General features: G+C 40.8%; 1 protein-coding gene across 1 annotated transcript in view; it reads left to right on the top strand.

Moving 5' to 3' along the window:
• The window catches only part of LOC120048976 (phospholipid-transporting ATPase ABCA1-like), a 301,645-nt gene extending 283,385 nt beyond the window's left edge, over positions 1-18,260 (top strand). Inside the window, exons 49-50 of the mRNA XM_038995238.1 lie at positions 9,717-9,960; positions 18,135-18,260. Of these exons, the coding sequence (XP_038851166.1) occupies positions 9,717-9,960; positions 18,135-18,260 (370 nt within the window). The remainder of the gene's footprint in view (positions 1-9,716; positions 9,961-18,134) is intronic.
• Positions 18,261-19,029: the final 769 nt, after the last annotated feature.

The raw sequence follows: 19,029 nt of genomic DNA, 5'->3' as shown, positions 1-19,029 counted from the left end.
AAATTACACGGTTTGGGACTCTCCAACTGAGTCGGGAGAGTAGAGAGGGGAGCGGAGAGAGAAGAGAGAGGGGGGAGAGAAGGGATAGAAGTGAGGAGAGGGGAGCGGAGCCAGTATAATCAGAGAAGTTAGATATAGAGGCTCGGTGAAAAACTGTGGAGCTTCACTTGTAACAGCCCTCGTAGGGACCGAGTCTGAATAATGAATGAATAATGAACTGTTGGATGAGATTTAAACCTCTGCCAACTAGACAGATAGACAGACAGGCAGATACCCAATCCCAAATCAACCCCACTCTTGTGTATTTGTGGATATCTGAATGAAATAGATAGGTATGGCAAAAATTCACCGAGCATATCACTGAGCAAGAGAGTTATTTCAATGTTACTTATACCTTCCTCATCTTCTCAGATCTCCACGTGCATAACGTGTAGGGGAATATAGGGACAAGTGGTCAATTTGGGATTGGGCAAACAATTGATGAGTGAAGATGCTAGCATTTTCTATTGTGTTGAGATGATCTTATTGTGGTGAGATAACAGAAGGGTATGAATGGGGAAAATTAATATATAGCCCACCGTTCTTCCTATAGCCACAGTGTAGCAGAGAAGCGAGAGAGAGAGAGAGAAAATTGATCAGCCGCTTTTTACCACCGCTAACAAGAAGCATTTGATAACACTGTGAAACCCTTTCTCGCGACGCTACCGACCATTATTGCATTTTTTAAATGTTTTCGTCTTCGCTGAGCTCGGGACTTCTGAAGCTTGGCTGCTCCTCACCGGCTTCAGACAGGCAGACTTCCTGTCTGGCCCAAGCCCATCGCTAAGTGGAGGGGATTTTGTCAGACTCTTGATTGGATGATGAATCGGGTTTGATGAAAGCAGGCTTGATGAGAGCTAAGTCTCAAAACGGGTGAGATGTCAGAAGACTCCTGCTCAGACTGGCATCTCTGTTAACTTAGCCTTTTGTTCATTCAAACTTTGTACTGATGGCCTATTTCAAAATACTATGGAAGGAAGTCCACTCTACTTTGTACTCACAGGGAATTGGACATTGCCTACTACTTACTAAAACTACGTACTAGGTACTACATACTATTTAGGAAAAAAAAATATATATAAGCAGCAACAATAGACTCACCCTAATTTGAAAATGCACTATCTAATGTTGTTTCCCGTCATTATTTAAATGTAATACAGCACCTTATTTCATTATCAGCTGATTATCAGCTTTTGTCAAACACATGTGGGTCTGAAAAGATGACTCTCTTCCTCAATAGCATGCATCCAATTCTACTACATGAAAAGCCTAAATGAGTATGACATCCTGGCATTTAAAGCATCCTCAATTTTCAACATTTCACATTCTATAAAATATTCTATTATCGCATATTCAGACACGACCATGGTTTGTTATTCGGTATAATGATGTATTGGCATTGAAAGGCTCTAGGAGTCGACAGACATTTAAATATGTACTGTGAGGCTCTGTTCAAATATCTATACTAGCATACAGCTTATAATGAAGCAATGTACTGGCCGTGGATTCTAAGTTGTATGCTAGTACGAATACTGAAACATAGCCTTAGTGTGGTACTTCGAACACTTCCAACCTCGAGTAGCCATCTTTGTATTGGAGGACTCGCCCGTCCACCCAAGGGAACCATTCGCCTTTTCACCACCACCGAGCTTCACAGCCCTCTCCCACAGCCCCCTGAGATAGTGGAGGCTGAGGCTTGCTCACCATATCTCTAATTACTATTAAGGGATTGCTGCCTTTCCTTGCATGTAGCACTTAACAGCCCACAATGGACATTTCCACAAGTAAATATAACATTAGGAGATTAATTAAGCAGAAAACAACGGGTCATAGAGCACTAACGACAAAATAACAAGGTAAAGTGTCTTATTTTGTGCTCGCTAGACACAGCGTAAAAGCCAAGCAAAATGCAAAATTGTAATTAGCGGATATAAGGCTGTGGCGGTCATGAAATTTTGTCAGCCGGTAATTGTCATGCAAATGACTGCCGGTCTCGCGGTAATTGACCGCTAATTAGCATAAACACATTTAGCAACTCCAGGCCTGCACAAGTACAAGCCTTTGGAACATATGCATTTAAAAAAGTCTAAGAAATCTATTTAATATACACCATCACAATAAATCCATGATTTATTTTAGGCAGGTGTAAATAAATGTTATGATATGAAGAAAATGTATTTCAGAAGAACATAATACAGTGCCTTCAGAAAGTATTCCCACCCCTTGACTTGTTCCACATTTTGTTGTGTTACAGCCTGAATTCTATATGGATTAAATGTTGAATTATATTTTTTGACATTTTTACAAATGAATTAAAAACATAATCTCTGTTCCCCACACATACAATTATCTGTAAGATCCCTCTGTAGTTGAGCAGTGAATTTCAAACACAAAGAAGGGGACCTATTGGTAGATGGGTAAAAATTGAAAAAAAGCAGACATTGAATATACTGTTGAGCATGTTGAAGTTATTAATTACACTTTGAATGGGTGTATCAATACACCCAGTCACTACAAAGATACAGACATCCTTCCTAACTCAGTTGCTCAATGGCTGAGATAGGAGAAAATTGAGGATGGATCTACAACATTGTAGTTACTCCACAATAGTAACCTAAATGATAGAGTGAAACGAAAAAGCATGTACAGAATATAAATATTCCAAAACATGCATCCTGTAAGATATTAAAGGCACTAAAGTAAAACTGCAAAATAAATTAACTTTGTCCTCAATACAAAGTGTTATGTTTGGGGCAAATCCAACACAACACTGAGTATCACTCTTCATATTTCCAAGCATTGTGATGGCTGCATCATGTTATGGGTATGCTTGTCATAGGCAAGAACTAGGGAGTTTTTAGGGATAAAAATCAACAGAATTGAGCTAAGCACATATAAAATCCTAGAGGAAACCCTGTTTCAGTCTGCTTTCCAACAGACAATGGGAGACAGTACTATAACCTAAATCACAAGGTCAAATATACACTGGAGTTGCTTACAAAGATGACATTAAATGATCCTAGACATTAAATGATCCTAGTTACAGTTTTGACTAAAATCGATGGCAAGACTTGAAAATGGCTATCTAGCAATGATCAACAACCAATTTGACAGAGCTTTAATTTATTAGAGACTTACCCAGAAAGACTCACAGCTGTAATCGCTATTCTAACATGATTCTAACATGATTCTAACATGTATTGACTTATGGGATGTGAATACTTATGTAAATTATAAATTTCTGTATTTAATTTTCATAAATTTTCTAAAAACATGTTTTCGCTTTGTCACTATGAGATATTGTGTGTAGATGGGTGAGGAAATAAATCATTTTAATCCATTTTGAATTCAGGCTGTAACACAACAAAATGTGGAATGAGTCAAGGAGTATGAATACTTTCTGAAGGAACTGTAGCCGCTTCTATGTGCACTCGCTCTGTCTTGGGAAAAATATACTTTATATTTTATTCAGCTAAGTGTCACGCCCTGACCTTAGAGAGCCTTTTTATTTCTCTATTTGGTTAGGTCAGGGTGTGATTTGGGTGGGCATTCTAGTTTGTCTATTTCTTTGTTGGCCGTGTATGGTTTTTCCGGTGTCATTTAAATAATGCACCTTGGTCTCCTTCTATCAACGAGCGTAACACTAAGTTCAGTTATATTGTTCTTACTATAAAATCATATAATATAAAATAATGGCACAGGACTTATAAGGATATCTTGTCTTCTAAATTAACTAGCTTACAGCATATGGTATGGCGCTTAGCCAGACAACCTACAGTACAGTAGGCCCTTATACAGTATGTTGTACTTAAAAGTGGTAATTTGAAACAGGTCTTGTACGGTAGATTAAGAGTTATTTGCCAACTTTAGTTGTTAATGATACAAACCTGATACAACAAAATGTCTGAGAAATCAAAACATATATGGGCTGATTAAAAATAAATAAAAGCTTGCGCTCTGTTCCTGCACACGCTGTTCTCTCAAGCGATCATATTGTAACGACCCGGTATTGTGTTCTGTGTTTGTGGGTGTGTTATGGTTCTCATGGCTACTAGCAGGGGTTAAATATGTCAGGACAGATGGAAAGGTTGGGGGGGTATGATGGGTAATCCCGCGGGGTTTGGAAATGCATAAATAGGGATTACTGTCTCATCTCTCTCTCTTCTGTTCGGGCCTTGATCTGTTCCTATGAGAGTGACCCTTAACTCGACATGGTATAATTGTGTACGTTCGGCATTTAGCGGCGTGGGCTGTGGCCTGAACAATAGCCCAGTTTAGGAATAAACCTGTGTTCTGACCTGCACACCTAGAGTCCGTCTCTTTTCTCTTTATGACCCAGCCGGGTCATTACAATATTTTCACCCATCAGACTTTTCTTAATTTAAATTAGTTTCGATTTAGAGTGGCCCAGGAACAGAAATAGGAACAGGGGGGAAAAAACATGTCGCTTTCTCCTTGTCTCGTTTTTCAATCCGGCCAGGTTGGCTCCTCCGGTTTTATGGTGGAGCAATGCTTTATATTAGCAGCTGAAAAATAAATATAATAGGAGGAGAAGGCTGGCATCCACCTCTTTTTTGAGGAAACCATCAAAACTCTCCTTTCATACGGCGTTACATATAGAAAAGTCTGGGATTAGAATAAGTACACTTAGTTCACTCAACACATCAGCCACTGTTTAAAGAGCATGCAGCCTCTCACTGCGCAACAGGTAATATTCCTCCCAAACTATGTACACCATGTCAAATCAAATGTTATTGGTCAAATACACATGGTTAGCAGATGTTAAGGCGAGTGTAGCGAAATGCTTGCGCTTCTAGTCCGACAGTGCAGTAATATCTAACATGTAATCTAACCAATTCACAACGACTACCTTATACACACAATGTAAGCGGATGGAATAAGAATATGTACACATAAATATAGGGACGCGCGATGGCCGTGCGGCATGCAATAGATGGTATAAAATACAGTATACAGTTGAAGTCGGAAGTTTACATACACTTAGGATGGAGTCATTAAAACTTGTTTTTCAACCACTCCACAAATTTCTTGTTAACAAACTATAGTTTTGGCAAGTCAGTTAGGACGTCTACTTTGTGCATGACACAAGTAATTTTTCCAACAATTGTTTAGAGACAGATTTTTTTCACTTATAATTCACTGTATCACAATTCCAGGGGGTCAGAAGTTCACATACACTAAGTTGACTGTGCCTTTAAACAGCTTGGAATATTCCAGAAAATGATGTCATGGCTAAAGAAGCTTCTGATCATTTGAGTCAATTGGAGGTGTACCTGCGGATGTATTTCAAGGCCTAAATTAAACTCGGTGCCTCTTTGCTTGAGCTTGACATCATGGGAAAATCAAAAAAAATCAGCTAAGACCTCAGAAAAAAAATTGTGGACCTCCACAAGTCTGGTTCATCCATCATCTGTACAAACAATAGTATGCAAGTATAAACACCATGCGACCACGCAGCTGTCATACCGCTCAGGAAGGAGATACGTTCTGTCTCCTAGAGATGAATGTACTTTTGTGCGAAAAGTGCAAGTCAATCCCAGAACAACAGCAAAAGACCTTGTGAAGATGCTGGAGGAAACAGGTACAAAAGTATCTATATCCACAGTAAAACAAGTCCGATATCGACATAACCTGAAAGGCCGCTCAGCAAGGAAGAAGCCACTGCTCCAAAACCGCCATAAAAAAAGCCTGAATACGGTTTGCAACTGCACACGGGGACAAAGATCGTACTTTTTGGAGAAAGATCCTCTGGTCTGATGAAACAAAAATAGAATTGTTTGGCCATAATGACCATTGTTATGTTTGGAGGCCGGCAGCCTTGCAAGGGTTATCACGTTTAAATGTTTTTCTCACATCGACCACGTTGAAGGAGAGCCCACAGTCTTTGGTAGCGGGCCGTGTAGGTGGCACTGTGTTGTCCTCAAAGCGTGCAAAGAAGTTGTTTAATTTGTATTCCGTGATTATGTGTAGACCCTGCCACATACATCTCATGTTTGAGCCGTTGAATTTCGAGACTCCTTTGTCTCTATACTGACGCTTTGCTTGTTTGATTGTCTTGCGGAGGAAATAGCTACACTGTTTGTATTCGGTCATGTTTCCAGTCGCCTTACCATGATTAAATTTGGTGTTTTGCGCTTTCAGTTTTGCACGAATGCTGCCATCAATCCACGGTTTCTGGTTAGGGAAGGTTTTAAAAGTCACAGAGAACAAAACATCTCCAATGCACTTCCTAATAAACTCACTCACCGAGTCAGTGTATACGTTGATGTCTGAGGCTACCCAGAACATATCCCAGTTCACGTGAACGACGCAATCTTGAAGCGTGGAATCCGATTTGTCAGACCAGCGTTGGATAGACCTAAGCACAGGTGCGACCTGTTTTAGTTTCTGTCTGTACGAGGGGAGCAACAAGATGGAGTCATGGTCAGATTTGCTGAATAGACGGCGGGGGAGGGCCTTATATGCATTGCGGAAGTTGGAGAAGCAGTGGTCCAAAGTTTTGCTCGAACGGGTGCAACAATCAATGTTCTCAAATTAGCTTTGTTAAATACAATAAATGCAGACTCAGGATATATGGTTTCCAGTTTACATAGAGTCCAGTGAAGTTCTTTCAGGGTTGTCGAGGTATCTGCTTGGGGGAGATATACACAGCTGTGACTATAATCGAAGAGAATTCTGTTGGAAGATAATGCGGTCGGCATTTGATTGTAAGGAATTCTAGGTCAGGTGAACAAAAGGACTTGAGTTCCTGTACGTTGTTATGATTACACCATGAGTCGTTAAACATGAGGCATACACCCACGCCCTTCTTCTTACCTAAGAGATGTTTGTTTCTGTCGGCGCAACGCATCAAGAAACCCGGTGGCTGTACGACTCCGACAACATATCCCGAGTGAGCCATGTTTCCGTGAAACAGAGAATGTTAAAATCTCTGATGTCTCTCTGGAAGGCAACTCGTGCCCTAATTTCGTCCTCCTTGTTGTCCAGAGAATGTACATTGGTGAGTAATATGCTCGGAAGCGGTGGATGGGGTGCTCGCCTTCTAAGTCTGACCATGAGGCCGCTCCGTCTGCCTCTCCTGCGGCGACAACGTTGTTTTGAGTCGGCCTCTGGGATTAGAACCAATGTCCAGGGTGGAGCTCCGAACAAAGGATCTGCTTCGGGAAAGTCGTATTCCTGGTCGTAATGTTGATAAGTTAACATTGCTCTTTTTCCAATAATTCTTCCCGGCTGTATGTAATAACACTTAAGACTTTCTGGGCTAACAATGTAAGAAATAATACATAAAAAAACGAATTACTGCATAGTTTCCTAAGGACGTGAAGCGAGCTGACCATCTCTTGCTCTTTTAGACTCCCCAACCCTGTTCCAGCAGCTACCCAGTGCTTCATTTGGGAAATGTGAAGTCTGTTCGGAAACATCGATAGTAACATGTTTTCACAACATAACATATTTCATTACACTGTTGACAGCCCTTCTCTCTGCGCTGGAGAAAGGAATGAAGGAGAGAGAGGAGGAGATAGAAGCACATGGTGGTGAGATATTCTGTAGCTAAAGGTAATGTGTCAGCTTATTGATTATGAAAATATAAAAAATGCCCTATTACTATGCTATTCAAAATCAAATACAAATGCACTGTAATTGTAGGCTAACTTTGGAAGCCGCCCTGCACAATCAATGAACCAACAGCATCGCCTATGTTCTCTCCCAGACTCATTGATAGAAATGTTGGAGCGTAGCATTAGGTAACCAGTCCATCCAGTATGCATAAAACAGTCCACACTCAAAGGCGATGACTAGAATTTGTCGAATTTTGGAGTATAGGCTAAACCAATTATGTACCAAAGACATCTTAAATCTGTGTTTCTTTCTGCCGTGCGTAATATGCGGTAGGCTATTAGGCTATGTATTGTGTAATGGCACAATCATTATTTTAATTCCGTTTTTTTGGGGGGGGGGGCTTGGGGTCAAATATGGGCCTATGCGTATGGATAAGCTGTAATATGCGTATGGTTGTTTTGAATTAATCTTCACCTTAGAAAGCACTGTCCATTTCGTTGTTTGGATTTGAAACAACATCCACAACGACCATGTTTTCCACTCAGTTTCAACCTGTTGTTAAACTTGTTTCTTCAAATTGATCATCACAGTGAAGTGAGTTTTTAAATCATCATACTGTTTTGATGAAGTGTTTGATGTGATCTTCGGTTGTATTTGCATTTATGTCAGAGTGGTTAGAGGGACAATAGAGCCCTGAGTACCAGGCCATTAGCGACCTGATAATTGTTAGCAAGTTGGGTACTACCAACACATGTCCAGAGTAGCCTATTCCAACTGTGAGGGAGCATTTAATGAGGATCATATTTTGGTGCATTTAATGTGCCAGTGAAATGATCGGGAAATATTTTTTATTCATGTCAAAATACTCCATGTTACTGAATTGGAAAGGGAATGAATGAGCAACGCTTAATACAAATGGATTCAATGAGCGAACCTCATCACGTGTGCCACAATGTCTTTGTTTGTACATTCTTAAGAGACCCCGAAATAATGAGTCAGAAAACTCTGATTTTGGATTCACAATAATCTCCAAACAACTAATTACTACTCCTACCTAATTATTTTGAGGCATTCAGTTTTTGTATTTTTATTTTTTAGTAAACATATAAATAAATACTGGGACTGAGACATTAGACTTTGCAGAGGTATACATACCCTGAAAATATATGTCCTTAGATTGGGATCGGCTTTAAGATGGCCAAGATGGCTCATATCAAGGTGTTTCAAGTGTGATGACAGAGAAGACACTATACCCCCCAACCTCGTCAATAAGCACAGGGTGTGTTCCACATATGCACAGTCTGTACAGAGTGTTATATAATGTTAATGTGATTGCTGAGATATTAAACACTTAAATAGTCCAGATATTAAACACTACGGTTGAGTCCCAAATGGCACCCTATTCCCTATACGGAACCATTTGGGACGCAGATGATATTAAACTCCCCAGGTATTGTAAAGATTTGATCATTTTTACAGACCTGTGTAGAAACTGTTTGTCTGGATGCACCCCACATGTCACACCATGATCCACTACTTATAGGTACACCCAAAGCATCATGGGTAAATCTACATGCCAACTCATGGCTTTGTGCAAACTCAGGACTTAGACAGTGCTCCTAGCGTCAGCACCTTATTAACAAACACAAACAAGGGAGGGAGGGGGAAGAGAAGGATGGGAGAAAAGGAGGTGTAAGGAAAATTCCTTCAGGAGACAAACAACTCACAAGTTTCTCGGTTGTGCCGACTCACACCGCTCTTGCCTGCTCGTGACGCACCTGCTCCTCGACTCGCCGCATGCACCGGGAGCTTTCAACCAGCTGGGGAAATTAAGATAAATTATACGTCCCCCTCCCTCGCTCACTCTCTCTTACATTCCATCCCTCTATCCCTCCTTCTTTTATCACATGTTTATGTTAACACTAGGGCACCACCGCTAGGGCGCTTGTGTGTGTGTGACTGTGTGTGTCTGCATGCACATGTGCCTTTGTGCGTTGCTTGATGTGTGTATTTGTAGCTATGTATTTGTGCCTTTGTCTGTCCATATGCTTTGATTAATGAATAAACACATACACATCAGTGTCTGTTTTCTCCAGGTTCGGGGACGGCTACACTGTGATCGTGAGGGTGGGCGGCTCACCCCCCGCTCTGGGCCCCGTGGAGGAGTTTGTCCACGAGACCTTTCCGGGTAGCGTACTGAAGGAGAAGCACCACAACACTCTGCAGTACCAGCTCCCCCTCAGCAAGGGCGCTCTGGTCAGCATCTTCAGCCAGTTCACCACTCATCAGCAGAGGCTGGGTGTGGAGGACTACTCTGTCTCCCAGACCACTTTGGATCAGGTAACCAGATTAACCCTTCATTCAGTAGTTTTTCTGGGTGTTTCTATGGTATTTTATTTTATTATGTTGTGGGGACACACAGAGCATTTTCTTCCTTCCCTTTTATGGCAATGAAGGCATATATTATCTATACAACACATTTCCTTTAAGACTTGTACACTGAATGCTGTTAGTCTTGCTGTTGAATGTCAACTGCCTCACCTCACGTTTCCAATTGGATGTGTGAAGCTTGAGATCGGATGTAATCAAGCCTCTGAGAGGAGAGTGTGCCTCACCCTCAATGATGAACATTAGCACAGCAGTGGAGGGGTCTGGGTAGACTAGAGCACCTTAAGAGGGCCCAGCAAAGGTCACCTGTCCACTCATCCTTGGGGAGAAAAGGAGGGGAAAGAAGGCCTGCCTAGATAGAAACAACCCTCAGCCTGAGAGCCTCTCGAAAGCACCTGCCAGGAGAGGAAAGAAAAAAGAAAGAAAAGAATGAAAGAAAGAGATAAAATAATAAAGAAAATAAGAATGAAAGAAAGAGAGAAAGAAAGAAAGAAAACAAGAGAAAAACAACATGTTCGCCAATGCAGCTATGGAGCATATTTACCAGATCACAGCGTAAATAAAATATCACACGCAGGCTATAAGGTCACTGCACTAAAACACAAAGGGGGTAAAAAAAACACCTATGGGGCCGGAGACCAGACAGTCACCTTTCAGCTGGTGATTTATTGAGGAGAGCTCTGACCTACAGGGTTCTATTTTCGGCTGGTGTTAAGACGGCACTAGTGTCAAACGCACGTTAGTTTGCAACTTCGTCATGTAAAAACTGACGCACTGGCATTTTCCAGCCCTAATGCCAGGTTTTTAATTTACCTGTCTTATCAGCTCGCTGGCGCACAGATGGGCAGGGTGGAAATATTTGAGGAGTGTCATTAAAAACATGATCCAAAGTGCTAATTTCAGGAAGCGCTGATAGGGATATTTAAGACCAACCAAAAGCTGCTTTTAGCGGTAACGCAGTTGGTTATGGAATGAATTTTGACAGCGGAAACTCAGCCTATCCAGCTGTGATGCACACTGCCCATAAGCGCATGCAACAATATTAGCCAAATGTGCTTTGGGTGCCTGTATACTTTGTATTTATTAACATAAACTTTTTTCCCCCATTTAATTGTATTTGGTTAGAAACCAAGCATAGCCTCCCCTCCTCTCAATGAAGTTATATATATTTTTTCTGACCAATGCAATCGCGAAGTAGTCAAGACTGTCGATAAAGGGTTTGGCTCCTAAGACTGCTAGGAAATCAATCTTAATCACCAAAGCTATATTCAAATATCCAGTTTGAAATAAGTTAAACAGCTGACATACCCTTTTTATCTATGCATTGTAGGCAAGCACACATGATTTTAGCCACGCAGGTCCCGTATTGGATGTGCGTAAAACCCCCTCCGTGATTTAGGCTAAGTGCCCATGCCCATGATGAAACGAGAGATGAGAACCTTTGTGAATATCGGTGAACCTCGTATTTAGAAGTTATCTGTAACCTGTAAAAATTGCTTGTTTTCCGTTTCATATTTTCAAAACCCTTAGGCCTGCTATAACGAAGGCTGGTTCAACAGCAATGCGTGTCTTTTTTTTTTTACATTTCGTTAAATTTTATTACAACCGAACTTATTAGAATGATTCACCTTCCTGGTTTTATGGTGACAACGTCCGTGGCGTGCTTGCAATGGAACTTCTGGAGATGTGTGAATGCGATCGGTAAAATCTGATCTGTAAGATGTTTCCGATTAGGTTCATAAAACACAGGCCTATTTAGGAGCAGTATAATGGTGAGTGGACATTCTCCCTTTCTATTTATATTGGATCTTTGTCCAGCTACTGTGAAAAGTTAGGATGTGCGTAAAACCCTCCATAGTCTGCGTTGTTTTAGTATTATATGACCACAAGGAGAAATGAAGGTGCCTGTAAGTGTGACAGCCTATTTAAAACAAGTTTTGTTTAGTTTAGAATTATTCGTTCTCTTTTTAGACCTTATCAATAATTAAGTTAATCTTGCTTATTGACAATGTTTGGCTTGTCCACGCTCAGCCATAATGCAATTTACAGTAGGCCTTGCACTTATACCATTGTGAATGCTATTGAAGCAATGCAATTACTTAGACTCATGTGGACTGCAAATGGGTTCAAATTAATGTATTTAGCAAAGATAGGTCTACATTTTGTTATTTTGTTCCTGTAAGCCATTTAACAAACTATAACAGACTAACATTGGTATTTGAGTTGATTCCATGGCAATACATAGAACTTGAAACAACCACATATTTCGCCATGGAGCAAGTTCTGATTGGCCAGTGAGGGGTCATGCCTCGACACACCCACAACTTGTTTATTCATCAAAACCCAGCCCTTATGCACCAACTCCAGCAAGTGCCCCGGTAATTGTAAAAATAGCAGAAAATGTTTCTGACACACCCCTGAACCTACAGCGCTACCGCCGGCGCTAAGATTGACCATTGCTGTAGGTTTGTTAAAATAGACCCCAACCTGTAAGATCTGGCTCACACTACAATTCATATTGATCCGGCTCTAAGGCTGAGGCATTAATGCCTTTATTGAAAGAACGGTTCCGTGTCCGAAATGTGTCTTGCCTACAACTTACTAAAACAACCTAGTGGCCTTGTCTGAAATCTGTCTCGCTTGCTACTTACTAAAACTACATACTAATCGTACTACATACTATTTAGAATGTACTGTTTAGTAAAAACGAATACGATAAGCTACAAATATCAGCATACTAGTCTCATCCTACTGAGAATGTGTCATCTAATACACAGTTGTGTTGATTCCCTCCATTCCTTCATTTTGGTACAGAGCTCCTCTCAGCTGTTGTCATGACGACTCTCTTCCTCAATATTGTGCAGTGAGTTCTAGTAGAAGAAAAGCAGAAATTAGTATGACATTCTGGCTTTTAAAGCATACAACATTTTCGGACCGAGTTTGGGAAACCCTGATCAAATGCACATTTGCGTTGTTTTCCGCCATTTGTTCATTGTTTCTCTATAACTACGTATACACACATTGAAAATACACAATCAACTTGAGCACTAGACATTTTCAGAGGTACGGTATCTTCCCCTTTATGGAAAACAAAGGGCTACCTAGTGTCTGAGAATGAGTAGTAAACACTGATGCAGCTTCTATGTCCCTTATACATGGACAGTTAAGTGTCACCTTAATTTCTACTGTTCGTCCCTGAAGAAAAGTAATTTTTTTTGCACCACACACTACAGAGAGCATTTCAAAGACAACGGAACAAACTAGCATATAGCTGACGTGGACTGGGATGGCCTGTATTTTAAACGTGCACTGTGGCGCGTGTGGCGCACTGGGACTCCACCGCCATGGCAGCGAGGTTAATTGAGCGCCTCTGAGTCCTTCTTGCCACGCGTCGGCGGCCATCTAATAAACACCCAAATGCCATAGTTAATACCCATCTGTTATTAACTAAATGTCAGTCACAAGCACCGGAGCATGAAGTCTAAGTTATAATAAACTAATGCTTAGAAGATTAGAGGTGATTGGAGAAACATGTTTGTAGTGAGTACAGTGGGAGAAGAGATGTTAATACTGCATGTTGTAACGGCTGTCTAATGCCTCCTCCTCGGATGAGGAGGAGGAGTAAGGGTCGGACCAAAACGCAGCGTTGTATGCAGACATAATGGAATTTATTAAAGAAAGACGAAACACGAAAACTCTTACACAAACTACAAAACAACAAACGACATAGACAGAACTGAACTTGAGAACTTACATATAGACACGAAGAACGCACGAACAGAAAAGACTAGCCAAACGAACGAACAAACGAAACCGTCCCGTGTGGTGCAACAGACACAGACACAGGAACAATCACCCACCAACAAACAGTGAGAACAGCCTACCTTAATATGGTTCTCAATCAGAGGAAACGTCAAACACCTGCCTCTAATTGAGAACCATATCAGGCAACACATTTAACCCAACATAGAAACACATAACATAGAATGCCCACCCCAACTCACGCCCTGACCAACTAAACACATACAAAAACAAGGAAAACAGGTCAGGAACGTGACACATGTGGCGTATGAAATGCTAGTATTTGAAAACATTACATGCACAGTTGCACACATCCAATGCCTTTGAGGAGATTGCGGGATATCAAATATATTCACTAAAGGATAAGACTATGTAGCATAGTGCAATCTCTGCTCCCATGTGGGTTATTGGTGACAACATTTTGACCACTTACGTAGCTCTGCTATATGGAATGCTCTTTTGTTCGGAATGGGTGTTGGAATGCGTTCACAAACAATACATTATTTCCAACCTTGACAAATACACAGTAGTCAACCTAGAATTGTGTTCCAGTATGTGTTCCGGGTATTATATGGTTTGCGCAGAGAACATTATAGTATATAATGTAACATTATAGTATATAATTCTCTAGGATAGGTGGGACGGTAGCGTCTCACTTGGCCAAAATCCAGAAAAATGTAGTGCACCAAATTCAAAAATATTACTATAAAAATCAAACTTTCATTAAATCACACATGTAAGATACCAAATTAAAGCTACACTCGTTGTGAATCCAGCCAACATGTCAGATTTCAAAAAGGCTTTTCGGCGAAAGCATAAGATGCTATTATCTGATGATAGCACAACAGTAAACAAAGAGAGTGTAGCATATTTCAACCCTGCAGGCGCAACACAAAACGCAGAAATAAAATATAAATCATGCCTTACCTTTGACAGGCTTCTTTTGTTGGCACTCCAATATGTCCCATAAACATCACAAATCGTCCTTTTGTTCAATTAATTCCGTCCATATATATACAAAATGTCCATTTATTTGGCGCGTTTGATCCAGAAATAACAGCTTCCAATTTGCGCAACGTCACTACAAAATATCTCAATTGTTACGTGTAAACTTTGCCAAAACATTTCAAACTACTTTTGTAATACAACTGTAGGTATTTTTAAACGTTAATAATCGATCAAATTGAAGACGGGACTATCTGTGTTCAATACAGGAAGACAACGATCTGACGCTACTTTTCGAGTCATGCGCCTCTCTCAAAAAGTACACTTCAAGTGACACTCGTTCAAGATGGCCGTACTTCTTGATTACACAAAGGAATAACCTCAACCAATTTCCAAAGACTGGTGACATCCAGTGGAAGCGGTAGGAACTGCAAACAAGTCAATTAGAAATCTAGTATCCCAATGAAACCTCATTGAACAGACAGTTAAAGAAAATTCTGAATGGTTTGTCCTCGGGGTTTTGCCTGCTACATAAGTTCTGTTATACTCACAGACATGATTCAAACAGTTTTAGAAACTTCAGAGTGTTTTCTATCCAAATCTATTAATAATATGCATATCTTATATTCTGGGGATGAGTAGAAGGAAGTTGAAATTGGGCATGCTATTTATCCTAGAGAAGTTAAGTAATACTGCCTGAAAACCCAGAAATGATTGTGTGACAACTCCCAACAAGGGCTGTTCTGAGGCCTGAAACAAATCCAAGGCCTGTGGTGGGTGGCAACCAGTGCTTCCTCTTCTTTGGCAGAGAATGGTACATCCCACTCACGTCGTTGCCAGCTAAAATGGTACTCCAGCGTTTTCTGTTCTCCATGTTAGGCTGCCAATAACTTTTTTTGTGAGCTGTCACACCGATGGCCACTCACAGCCATTATTTCCCTTGCCTCCAGGTCCGCATCGGATAACTTTTGCATTCTGAAGTTCTTTTACATGTTTTGACCGAGTCGTTAATTCTAATCATTCTATTCATTAGACGTTGCTATGCTAAACAAATCATTGGCATGTCGGTAGCTAGCAGAGATTCAATTATGATGAGAGACAAGAACTTCATAAAATTATGATTTAATAAATATCCAATAGGCCGCACTGCGCTGAAAATTAATGAATGGAATTCCGAGTGTTTACGGTTTCCATGGTGAATTATTAGTTCCACATTCATTCTTGGGCTAGCTAGCCTACTGGCATGGGAGAGATCACAATTGTAAAATGATACATTGTTGCACAGGTCATAGAGGCAGACAAGTAGGTTTAAACAACCCCAGAATGTTGCAAACCAAATAGTAGCGAGATTAAGAGAGATTAAGTTCATGAATTTCCTGCCTGGGCTGTAGGACAATGGAATTATGACATTAACAAGTCATGGTATTTTGTTGGCCCACCACTCCCGCATATCAACCAATCAACACCCAGGATCCATACAACCCGTTTTATAAAGAGCTGTCAAACTCTGATATGGAAGGCTAAAGGCATAAGTGTTTTAAGCCTCTCAGCATTCAACCAATGGCATCTGGGGTTAAGATTCAAATAATCCCCTGATAGGTGGTTGAAGATAGGCATGGAGAAATGCATTGTTGTTGTTTTTACACTTCCTCATTCCCTCCTTAATAAGATGTCATAACGGTAATGTCACTCCCTGGCCTTAGTTATCGTTGTTTTCTGTATTATTTTAGTTAGGTCAGGGTGTGACATGGGGGATGTTTGTGTGTGTTTGTCTCGTCTTGGGTGGTTGTATTGTCTAGGGAGTTTTTGTAGAGTTCATGGGGTTGTGTTCAGTGTAGGTGTTTAGGTAAGTCTATGGTTGCCTGGAATGGTTCTCAATCAGAGACAGCTGTCTATCGTTGTCTCTGATTGGGAGCCATATTTAAGGCAGCCATAGGCATTAGGTAGGTTGTGGGTAATTGTCTATGTACGTTAGTAGCTTGTGTCTGCACTTTCATTTTGTAGCGTCACGGTTGTTTTGTCTAGTTAGTGTTCATCTTCTAATAAAAGAAGATGTATTTATATCACGCTGCGCCTTGGTCCTCTCTTTCACCTAAAGACGATCGTGACCGGTAAAGTTATAGAAAGAAGTTTTGTCAGCCATTTTTTTTGTAAGGAAGCCTGTTGCATTTGCTAAACTTTAGTCTGTCAATCTCAAAATCCCCAAGAGCACAGCAGTACGGTTCTTCACAGCCCTAGTCCTCCTCAATTTAACAGGAAGTGTGTTTCAATGGGATATAATGCCCAGATTCCTCCTCCATTAAAGGTATCACATACCTACCGTACCGTCTGACGTTTCTCTTGAGTCTCGAACGAAGACTTTCTAGTTCCAATTAAGATGGCCGACATTATCTGAAACCGGAAAGGATCACGAAAATTGGTGGAACCCTCCCCTTTCATCTCAAATGAAACACGCCAGGCTGATTGAAAACAGAGTCCGGCCTTTATCTTTGACGCTGAAGTTAGAAGAGTGAACTTGATTCCACAAGGGATTCAGAAGATGACTGTGGAGGAGGAAGTGCTAAGGAGGGGTGGTGGAAGTTTTTTGTGTTTCTTTTTATCGTTCCTCCTTTTGTCTGTCTTTGCTGCCCAAAGGAAATAAAAGGGCACTTGTTTTATCCCTCAAAGGTGATCGTAGGCATATTGTGTGGCATTATTTTATAGGCTGTAACTGTTGAGAAAGATGTACTTCATAGGCAGCGCCTAATGGACTAGGCGGAGAAGAATAAACATCCCCTGTAAACTGTTGTTTCACTGCAGGAACAATCTCCGCTTAAGTGGCTACACTCGTTCCCTGAGATAGTATGGCGTAATATTAGTTATGTTGATCCGAGACATGGGATTTGTTATACAATCTGGCCATCCCCCATTTCCTCTTAGGCCTATACATATAAAGTCACTTCATATCTTAAAATATATGGTGGCTTTCACAGGCCTTTTTGCTTTATTTCGCTTCCTTCTTTTCTTGATACTTTACCTGATGAATACAAGCTTTTACCGTTGTTTCCCCACCCCGTTACACAGACCAAGGTTAATAAAGACAATGTTGTAAATATTGTTGTTGGGGGGGGATCATTATCAGGATGCCTTCGGTCTCGTTTCACAGTGGAGTGTAAGACACTTAAGGATACATTATAGAAACGTGTTTTGTTGGAATGTCATTAGAATGAACAGATCGGATACGTTGATTGACTTTCGGTTGACATTTTTTAATCATTCTGAAAACCAAACCAACTACAAACAAACTAAACTGAAACCCATTCATATGAACAGATTTGTGTGTGCATGTGACATGCAAGGCCCTCCTGCATCTACTCTTACCACCCTGTCTTCATCCCCAGGTCTTTGTCAACTTTGCCAGGTACCAACATGAGGAGGACAAACATGCTACTTATGACAACAAAGTGGACGTGTCCGACGAAATGCCAATGAAAACTCAGAACTCACCTGTCCCAGAGAACGCCTGAGTCCCAACGTTCACCTCATATTCTATCACTGAACAGCACCTAGCGCTGTGTATCTCAGGTCTAAGCTTGTAGATAGATTTAGTTTGTTTTACTTCTGCCAGCTGGCACAGTAATGTTATACTATGTTATTATGCAAATGTTAACCGTAAATAACACATATAATGCAATTGCAGAGTGAAATAAGGGCAAGTAAGTGATTGGTCTACCTGCTTCAACAGTGTATAGATTTTGTCCATGCAGTTATTTTTTGGGATTGCTTTATTATGATGAAAAACAGACACACTTAATCGTAGTGTGGTGTGGTGAAACACAGATTTTCCTCAGACCTTGTCATGCCAAATGACATGACTAGGAAACAGCTCTTCCTCAAAGGTCAACACATGCTACTATGTTGCCCCTCGACATTCTCTTACGATTGTTGTTGCAATTGTTTCACTAGCTACTGATGAAACATTTAATACTTCCCATTTCGCACCCTATTCCCTATATAGTGCACTACTTTTGACCAGATCCCTATCAGTCCTCCAGGACCATACTGTGGATATTTTCATGTTATCCTCTCCTTCATTCCAAAATTAGAATGGCGTGCCCCACTTCGCAAAATATGCATTGAGTGCGATACAGAGTCGAGAGCCTTACACTGTGTACTTGCAGGATAAAGTGTGCATTCAATATTGCCTATCCTCTGTCTCAGGATCTCTCTGTAGAGCTGTAAAGATATATTTGTTTGCATTTGTACTGTTTACGTTCGATAAAAACCATGTAGATA

Source organism: Salvelinus namaycush, chromosome 6, assembly GCF_016432855.1.
Source record: "Salvelinus namaycush isolate Seneca chromosome 6, SaNama_1.0, whole genome shotgun sequence".
NCBI classification, from domain to species: Eukaryota; Metazoa; Chordata; class Actinopteri; order Salmoniformes; family Salmonidae; genus Salvelinus; species Salvelinus namaycush.
Note: the sequence above shows the minus strand (reverse complement) of the source record. Positions and strands in the feature narration are given on the sequence as shown.